The following is a 9,971-nucleotide window of genomic DNA, read 5'->3' on the forward strand; positions in this document are numbered from 1 at the left end:
ATAAATGTGACATTCTTAAAGTAGCTCCTGGTGAGGCCAAACTCCCAGATATTCAACTAATTATATACGGAAAAGAGAAGCTTGTAAATTGGCAAATGCCTGAGGTTAACCACAGTTAGTGTTGGCTCTGGTCCGTCCAAGACGCCAACAATCGGCTGAAATAAGAGAAGCTGGAATTCCAGAGCGGTCCGGGGCTCTGATTCTCGCCCAGTGGGCTCCAAGAGTTCACAGCCGGCCTCCCCCAGGGCCGCCCGCAGGCCCCACATCTCGGACCTCTCCAGGTGCCCTCCCAACCTCTTCGACTTCCCTGGGGGAGGGAAATGAACCGCCAGGTGCGACCCAGTAGGGGGAGTGGGTGAGCCGGCCCCAGGGCAGCCCGAAAGTGTCCCGGAGTGTGGGTGTGGGTGTGGGGTAACTTGGGTGGGAACGGCGTGGAGGTCACCGCAGCGAAGTCCTGCGCCCGGTCGGTGGGGTGTGTGCCACGGGAGCGAGGATAAATAGGAGGCTCCCTCCTCCCGGCGACACTCGCCGAACCTTCAGGCCGCCTGCCCTGGGTGTTTGCCCGCGCGGTAGCCCGGGTGCCAGCCTGGGGAGTAGTTTCGCTTCCTGCTGGCTCCGGGCATTCGTTTCCAGGCACCCGGTCGGGCGCTCGCGGCTCGGGAAGGGGGCGCAGGAGGAGGCGGGAGGCTCGTCTGGGGGCTGCGCGGCCCCGCAGCGCGGTTGATGGCACGGGCCGCCCCGGGCAGCGGCGCCAGCCCCCTGCCCCTGCTCCCGGCCCTCGCCCTGGGTAAGTGGCCGCAGTGGGCACGGGAGACCCGGGAGGAGAGGCTCGGGTGGAGTCGCAATAAGGGCAAATCTTCCGTGCTGGCGTTTGGACTCCGAGGGCGCCCTGGGGCTGGCAGGGGCGGGTGGAAGAACTTGCGTGATTTTGGGTAGCTCGAGGATCCGGCAATTGGGCACCTGGGGCTGCACCTGCTGCGGCGGCCCTGGGCCCAGGGGGCGACCCGAGGGCAGTAAGGATCCCGCTGGCGGGCGCCGAGCGGAGGGCAGGGGCGCAGGTGCCCGCGAGCGAGGAGTGGTGGCAGGGAAATCCACTAAAGTGGGAGCCTGGGAGACTAGACCGAGAAGACATCCCGGGGAGGAGGAGGAAAAGGAAAAGGAACTCCTTGGCTGGCTGGCGATGCAGGCCTTAAGGAGTGTGGAGCCTGGTGGAGAGCTATTTGCCTGTGTGTGCGCCCTGGGCGGGTACTAGAGGTAGGAGGGGGAGGACCTGGGAGGCAGAGGGAGCTGAAGAGGGCCCGGAGAAGAATTATTACACTCCCTTCTTGCTGGCCAAGTTAGGGGGAACAGGAGAAGGCGAGAAAAAAAAGACTCAACTTTTGAGATCTTCTGGGTCTTCTGTTGCTGATAGGGAAGCAAAGGAAAGGGAGATGAGGTATTTTGCTGAGGGCTAGTACTACTGATGAAACACATTGGTGCTCCACTTAGAATATATGATTTCCTATTTTAAGGAGAAACTGCAGAGAGAAGACTTTCCTTCACCTCGAAGGTGAAACCTGAGTGGGTAGGTTAGGGACTACTGGGTGTGGTCACCTGCTAGGAGGGAAGAGTGGTTAATGGAAGGAGTGGCAGGGTGCTGCAACTTCGGATGCTGGCGACTTTATACAGCTGGAAGCAAGGCTCCCCTCGCCCTCCAGTATAGGAAAGTAGCAGGAAGATACTCAGGTGGGAAGATCCTACTACTTCAAGGTGTCCCCTCTGCATCTTGATCATTGGAGGTAGGGGGAGTGGCAGAGGGATGGGCAACTGGCAATATTCTGTAGTCCTGGCTGGGATGAGGGGGAGGGACATCTGGACTTGGGGCACCAATGTGACAGCTGAAGTGTCTATATGAAGAGGACACTATCTTCCAGTCTGGAAAGGACTGGGCTTTCTCTTATGGAGGAAAAGAGGTGGGGTCTAAATGAAAACTTCCATTTGGCAGTGTTCTTGGAGTAGGATTGGTGCCTAAAAGGTGTCATGGCCTTAGTTGGAAGTAGATCAGACTTACACCATGGTTAGAGAGAAAGAACCGATTTACAGAGCCTGCAGAGGGAGAAGTCAGAAACAATTTAGAAATGGAGTGATGTGGAGCCTAAAGAAGGGCAGTGAGCCTGAGAGGTAGGGCTAGAGACAGTACTATGCATTTACCAGCGTCACTTGGGTGAAACTAGCATTCTCTTCCTCTGTTATATCTGCTCTGTCCTGCTGTCAAATTGTTTATTGAGAATCTGCTACAGTGAGCAAGAGGCTAGAGCATATTAGGATGGGGGTGGGAAGAGGGCTCAAGAGAATCTTAAAACATGATTCTTGACCTAAAGGATATGTGTTAAATTTAGGAATGCAGGACTAACAGATAAGAAACAATAGGAGAAAATGTCATGAAACCAGAGAAAGGAAACTCAATAGGGAGGAATGGAACAGTGGGGACGCTGCATGGAGGACTTGAGTGGGTTGGATTGGAGCTTGGCTGGGTTTGAAACAGTAAAGAGAGAGGGAGGGCCTCCTGATGGCTCAGCTGGTGAAGGATCCGCCTGCCAATGCAGGAGACCCAAGAGACACAGGTTTGGTCTTTGGGTCAGGAGGATCCCCTGAAGAAGGAAATGGCAACCTGTCCTCGTATTCTTGCCTGGAAAGTCCCATGGACAGAGGAGCCTGGTGGGCTACAGTCCATGGGGTTGCAAAGAGTTGGACATGACTGAGCGTGCATGCACACAAACACAGACACAGACACAGACACAGACACACACACACACACACACACACACATGATTTGAAATAGTGGAGAGAGGGGCAGGAGAAGGGGGAAAAGTATTTACCAAAGTGTTGGTGATGGGAATGAAATTAATTTCCTGGAGTCTGCTTGTCAGAAAGTAGAATTGATGAGAGGCAGACAGATTATGAAGAGCCAAAAGAAGCCAGATTAAAATATTTTGATGAGTCAATAAACAGTTAAACATACACCATCATAGGTCTTGAATACAGAGTGATATAATACAAACAATGATTTAAGGAGACAAGCCTAGCAGTGGAGTGCAGTGTGAAAGGAAAGGGGGCCAGGGTACGTGATTGTCTCATAGATATAATCCAGGCAAGAGCTGATTTGAGACAAGATTAGGGTGGTGTCTGCAGAAATGGCTATAGTAGAAATGACTATTCCAGGTTGATAGGCATTCTTCACTATTAACTATCACATGGTGCTTTTTAATTTTTTCTCAAAACTTGTCAAAAGGCAGAAATGAAAAAGCAAAACCAAACAGAGCTCTAATCCAGTGCTGTTGTAACTGAGGGTAAGCTAAGTGTGCAACTGCTGTGTTGAATGTTTGGCTTAGCGAATTGAATTCAGTCTCTAGATTCCCTAAGAGGCTCCACTCCTTGCAGAATGCCAAAGGATGTAATTTGTTGACCTCAATGTTTCCATTAAGTGGTCCTATTTCTCTCACACATACTTAATTTTTAAGTCTCATTCCTAATTTAAGTCACATGTTATTTTATTTACTTCTTGAAAAGAATGTGAGCAATGGCTTGTGTGATGTTCTAGGGTGTGTGTGTGTGTGTGTGTGTGTGTGTGTGTGATAGCAAAAGTGCCTTGAGAGCTGACAGTGAACAGACATGAGACCTGGTTCCAGCTCTGCCATTCCATGACTCTGAGATGTCTGTAAATTACAATTTCCTGGTCATTGTTTTTCTTAAGTAAAGGGATTGCTTTAGATGAGACTAAGGTCCTTATCAACTTGACACATTGCTGATCTTTTAAAAAAAATATTTATTTATTTGGCTGCACTGGGTCTTAGCTGCAGCACTTGGGATCAGACACGTAGGATCTTTAGTCATGGCATGTGGACTCTTCTTAGTTGAGGCATGTGGGAACTAGTTCCCTGACTAGGGTTCAAACCCGGGCCTCCTGCAATGGGAGTGTGAAATCTTAGCCACTGGACCACCAGGGATGTTCCAACACTCTCCTGATCTTTAACCAACATTTCTCCTGGGAATTTAAGAGAAAAATCTTTGTACAATAACATTTAATTTCCATTTACTTGTAATGGATCTTTGTTTCCTATAAACTTTATCTTTACAAAAAGAATCATACATGCTCCCTTCTTTGATAAATATGGTAAAAGGGCAATAACTTTGTTTAAAGTGTTTTTTTTAATTTTGAAGAAGTTGGATTCCTTATAAATGTCTCCTTCTCATCCATTGCTGTAACAAACTAAAGCTAAAATCCTAACCAGTGAAAAAGGGAAAAAATGCTTTATAAAAAACAATGAATGAGTTTTAAGGTCAAAAATATGTTCTGCTCCTTATAAACATCTGCACCATTAATATATGTAAGTTGTTTTTTTCTTCTCGAAGGTATGAATGTATTCATGATGTAATATCTGACTTTCAAGTTGTAAAGCAGGTAGGTGGCAGCAAGTAAAATTCTCATTACAGAAAGGAAGTAGCTGGGGGCCCACACAGTGAGGATTTTAGGATTTGCCTCTTCAGTTATGCTTTTTGGCTTAGAAAAGCCTTGGGAGGTTTTTTTTTTTTTTTTTTTTCCTTTTCAAAAATTCCAGGTTTCATAGGCCACACTTGCATATTAACAAGTGTTACAAATCAAATTTTGCTCTTGCTCCATTCTCAGTTGTTGTGTGGAAACTCCCAAATAATTCTGCAAGAAAGACCCCAGTATTGCAGACAGGCCTTGTTGTGCCCACTGAAGGTGGCTCTGCCAAAGCTTGGCCTGCAAATATCTGTGCTAAAGTCAAAGGCGCCCAGGAAAGAGAGTACCTGTGTCTGTCCACACCCCTGGCATCACTCCATCTCTGCTGAAAGTGCTTGCCCCAGTTCCATGTGCTCTTGAAATCTGTGGAGAGCCCAGTGGGAAAGCCTCCTCTTGTTTTTTCTCACCCTCTCTGTAGCTCAGATGGTAAAGAATCTGCCTGCAATGCAGGAGATGGGGGTTCAATTCCTGGGTCAGGAAGATCCCCTGGAAAAGGAAATGGCAACCCCCTCCAGTATTCTTGCCTGAAGAATCCCCATGGACAGAGGAGCCTGGCAGGCTGCAGTCCATGGGGTCGCAAAGAGTTGGACATAACTAAGCGACTATCACACATACAGTCAGCTCATGTCAGGACACAGGCATGAATACTACTAGGAGCCTAGGTTAGGGGTGAGTCAGTGAAACAGGTACCACACTGAAGCCGGAGTCAGCCATCTAAACCATGATTATCAGCTTTGGCACAGTGGTAAGGAATCTGCCTGCTAGTGCAGGAGACTCAAGAGACACAGGTTCAACTCCTGGGCTGGGAAGATCCCCTGGAATAGGAAATGGAAACCCACTCCAGTATACTTGCCTGGAAAATTCCATGGACAGAGGAGCCTGGCTGGGCTACAGTCCATGGGATCCTAGAGAGTCAGACTTGACTGAGCAAAGGGGCATAGTAGGCTGTTACAATTAGTGTCTTCCCAGGGTGGTCCAAATAGATTAGCCAGAATCTGAGCTGCAGGCAGTTTAGGCTTAATCCATAATCTTGATACACTTCCAAATTTGTAGACAACCTTTGGATCCACAAAGAATCCATATTCTAGTTGGTCAAGAGTCTCCCAAAATAAAATTTAAGAGGAAAGCAATCTGATTAAAATGGCTATACTTTGTGCTGCTAATGATTTCTAACTTGCTCAGGCATATTTGTATCTTAAAAAAGGAATCTTGGTAGCTCACATGAATCTGTACTTGCTATACTTTTTTACACAAGATTTTTTAGATGGTTGGAGAGAGATGGGGTATTCCATCTTTACTAGTATCGGTTAGGCAATAACCTATATTGATTATCAGCAACACCAAGTCAAATAGCCAAGAAGTACTTTTATTCATTCTTTATGTTTGTTTTTAAGGGATATGTAGTATAGTATTTGGGCTTCCCCAGTGGCTCAGTGGTAAAGAATCAATCTGCAATACAAGAGCCACAGGAAATGCTGGTTCAATCCCTGGGTGTGGAAGATCCCCTCGAGGAAAGCATGGAAACCTACTCCAATATTCTTGCCTGGAGAATCCAATGGACAGAGGAGCTGGGTGGGCTATAGTCATTAGGGTTGCAAAGAGTTGGACACGATTGAAGCAACTGAGCACACACAGTATAGTACTTACCTGACCTCTAGACCAGAATCACGGATTCCAAAACAGTGACAGAAAGTATGACCGAGTTTGTGTCCAGGCTTCTTATTTCAAAGTGCCCCAATTGGTTGTATAACAGGATGAGTTACTAATATAGCATTTCTCTTTGCAAAGAGCTTCCCCAGTGGGTCAGTGGTAAAGAATCTGCCTACAGTGCAAGAGATGCAGGTTCAATTCCTGAGTCAAAAATATCCCCTGGAGAAGGAAATGGCAACTCACCCCCGTATTCTTGCCTGGGAAAGCCCATGAACAGAGGAACCTGGTGGGTTGTAGGCCATGCGGTCCCAAAGGAATTGGACATGACTTTGTGACTAAACAACAGTTCTGCAAAATCATGGATTTATTCATTCATTTAGCCTTATCTTTGAGATGTATAAAAAGTGCATGGCACATAGTAGGAGCTGAAAACATACTAGTTAATTGAATGAATGAATGAATGAGTGCAAGTGACTATTGGTGACAGTGCCCAGGTATGAAGGGAAGAGTATGTTCAGTAAAGAAAACAGCTGTTTCTTGTTGCCAAAACATGCTCACAACTTAGAGATGATGTAGAAGGACACATTTATTCATCTCTTCTTACTTGGGACTTGCCTCTGGTGGTGCTAGAGATGCATTCACAAAAGGACTTTATTTGGCAAATAGTAAGTTTACTTCTGTTTTAGGTTCAGAACTGCTACTTGTGTCTCACATATTTGGTTCAAGGGCAGATCTCATCAGTCAAAATATAGGCTTTTAGAGCAGGTGTTTAAAGGAGGGAGGGAAATGCACTGGATTCAGGGCATTCTCCATTGGTTCATTAAAGAAAATGCCCTTTGGATTTTGTGAGGTGTGACGTGACTTGCTCTCGTATATGATTAGAACTTTTCCTAACACATGTGTGTTTCATTAGCTGGGAGTAACAACTTGGTTATTTATGGGTTTCTGCTTAGTATTAAATATATGAAAACTTTTTGATGGTTCCCATAGAAGTTGAGATAGATTTGCTGTGGAGGCTGAATGCAGTCTGACTTGTTTGTATTGAGGGAGTCTCTGGCTTATCTAATGTTACGTCGAAGTATTTCATAACTATCCACTGTATGGATTCCTTGATGGTTAGATGTTAGCATTGTGAGCCAATGGCACAGGCCTGTCCAGAGTAGGAGAGGAAGGCTTATTTCTTCCTCTAATACAAACAGCCTAGTAGAAAGGACAGGGAATTCTCATCAGAGCCAAATGAGGCCATTTGAGGGGGGTCGCACAGAGTCGGACATGACTGAAGCAACTTAGCAGTAGCAGCAGCAGTAGCAGACTTGACTTGGGGGTTCCCAGGTGGTGCTAATGGTAAAGAACCTGCCTGTCAACTCAGGAGATGTAAGAGACACTGGTTCAATCCCTGGCTCAGGAAGATTCTCTGGAGAAGGGAATGGCAACCTACTCCTGTATTCTTGCCTGGAGAATCCCATGGATGGAGGAGACTGGTGGGCTACAGTCCATAGGATCACAAAGAGTCAGAAATGACTGAAGTGACCTAGCAAGACTTGACTTGTTCATGACCACCTTCCTATTGGGTTTCTGGCATTTGACTAGTCCAATCTCGTAGAGTGACTGACACAAGACATTGCTATGTACTCAGATATCTGCTTAACCTTGGGTATGAAATCTCAGCATAATAACTCTTTACACTCTGGACACCTTCACAATTGATAAAGTGTTTTCATATTAATACCATTACCTCACTGATCTTTACACCAAAAATAATAGCAGAGCAATTATGTAGTATGCATTTTGGGCACTATTCTAAGTGTGTAATATCTGGTTTCATCCATGTAACACTATCCCCTGAACACACAAGCTAGACATAATGATGATTCTCATTTATGTTGAAGGATATGAGGCATAGAGGCGTTAAGTAACTTGTTCTGGCTTTATGAGCCTGAACAATGATGATGAAGTGACAATGCCTGGATCACAGTAGATAAGTATTTGTGGCTGAATGAGAAAGACAGCAGATAATAGAACACTAAAGCTCAATATGTATCACTGTATTTAAGAGGAACTCAGTTCTTCTTATTTAAAAAGCATTTAAGTCTGTTTTCCTACCATCTTTGCTTTCCCTGCTGCCTACCCGCACATCTGTGGCATCCTTGGCTCGGGCTATGCCTCAGGTTCTTGGACTCTTGGCTCTTCCTCCCAGCCAGGAAACCTGCCCACTCATGTCCCAGGCCCAGGCCATTCCAGCTGGTACTGAACAGTTGGCATTGATCAGGCCATCACTTTGACCATCCTAGTTTGATCCTGTCCTTAAACAAATCTGAACCTGTGGGGTGACTCCTGCACTTTCCTGGAATGCTTGCAACACTGTGACACTTGGGGAACACTCCTTAGTGCAGATGGAGAAGGGTGATCTCGCTTTAGATTCCCCCTGATTGCATCCGTAGGCCTATTACTGAGAAGGAGTAAAAAGAGCATATCCTGAGTAATGTGATGCTGTGGGCAAAAGTATAGATTCTGGGCTGGACCATCTAGGCATGATTCCCCTGGCGCTGTGGTTTAACAACTCCTTCCTCTTGGACAAATCTCTTAAACCCTCTTGGCATCAGTTTCTTCATCTGTAAAAGCTGACAGTAACAGAACTGAGACTGTTATGTGGACTGAGTGAGTTACTGCATAAAGCACTTCAGCTGTGCCTGCAATATAGTTAGTTCTAGATTAACACGGGCTGTTATAATGGATAACTGGAAAGCACAGATGAAGTCATTAATTTTAAAAATTGTAGATATTTTGATTCTGGGTATTTCTAAAATACAATCAGCACCTACCAACTGGTGGGAAAACTTTCCCTTGCCTTTATTTCTCAAATTCCTCCTCCCACTAGTTATGAAATAGGCAATAGATACAAATTCTCAACAAGAGTTCTATTTTGGCTGGTTTTGGTAGGAAGGAACAAATGTAAGAAATGGTGCTGCAAAATGCTTATCTGCTTTCTAAAAATAAAAAGTCTCAATGGATTCTTCTTCAACTGCCAATTTTGATCCTAGTTTTGTGCAATGAAGAGCTTTACAGCACTTGCCTGACATTGACCCCCAAACCCAGCATCTTAAGGTGAATCAGATAAATAGTCATTCTTCAGTAGCAGAGAAAAATAAAATATTTACAAGATAATTTTGATACTTTTAATCTCATCAAAATGAGGTTGTCCATTTATTGGGAGTTATGCAAATAATTACCTTATATAAAGAGAATAAACTGTCATTTTTGAAGAATGAATGATGTTGCAATGTCAAAATTCATTTCTAGATGTCAGACAGATGGAAAATAACCTGGTTGTTTCAGAAAACCACTATGAGGTACCATTTCACGCCAGTCAGAATGGCTGTGATCCAAAAGTCTACAAATAATAAATGCTGGAGAGGGTGTGGATAAAAGGGAACTCTCTTACACTGTTGGTGGGAATGCAAACTAGTACAGCCACTATGGAGAACAGTGTGGAGATTCCTTAAAAAAGTGGAAATAGAACTGCCTTATGATCCAGCAATCCCACTGCTGGGCATACATACTGAGGAAACCAGAAGGGAAAGAGACACGTGTACCCCAATGTTCATCGCAGCACTGTTTATAATAGCCAGGACATGGAAGCAACCTAGATGCCCATCAGCAGATGAATGGATAAGAAAGCAGTGGTACATATACACAATGGAGTATTACTCAGCCATTAAAAAGAATACATTTGAATCAGTTCTAATGAGATGGATAAAACTGGAACCTATTATACAGAGTGAAGTAAGCCAGAAAG

At 45.2% G+C, this 9,971-nt stretch overlaps 1 protein-coding gene across 1 annotated transcript in view; it reads left to right on the forward strand.

Moving 5' to 3' along the window:
* Positions 1-399: 399 nt before the first annotated feature.
* Positions 400-9,971, forward strand: part of BTC (betacellulin) — a 51,358-nt gene continuing 41,786 nt past the window's right edge. Inside the window, exon 1 of the mRNA XM_010838168.1 lies at positions 400-787. Within this exon, the coding sequence (XP_010836470.1) occupies positions 724-787 (64 nt within the window). The 5' untranslated portion in view covers positions 400-723. The remainder of the gene's footprint in view (positions 788-9,971) is intronic.

Source organism: Bison bison, unplaced genomic scaffold (assembly GCF_000754665.1).
Source record: "Bison bison bison isolate TAMUID 2011002044 unplaced genomic scaffold, Bison_UMD1.0 scf7180017864092, whole genome shotgun sequence".
Classification (NCBI taxonomy): domain Eukaryota; kingdom Metazoa; phylum Chordata; class Mammalia; order Artiodactyla; family Bovidae; genus Bison; species Bison bison.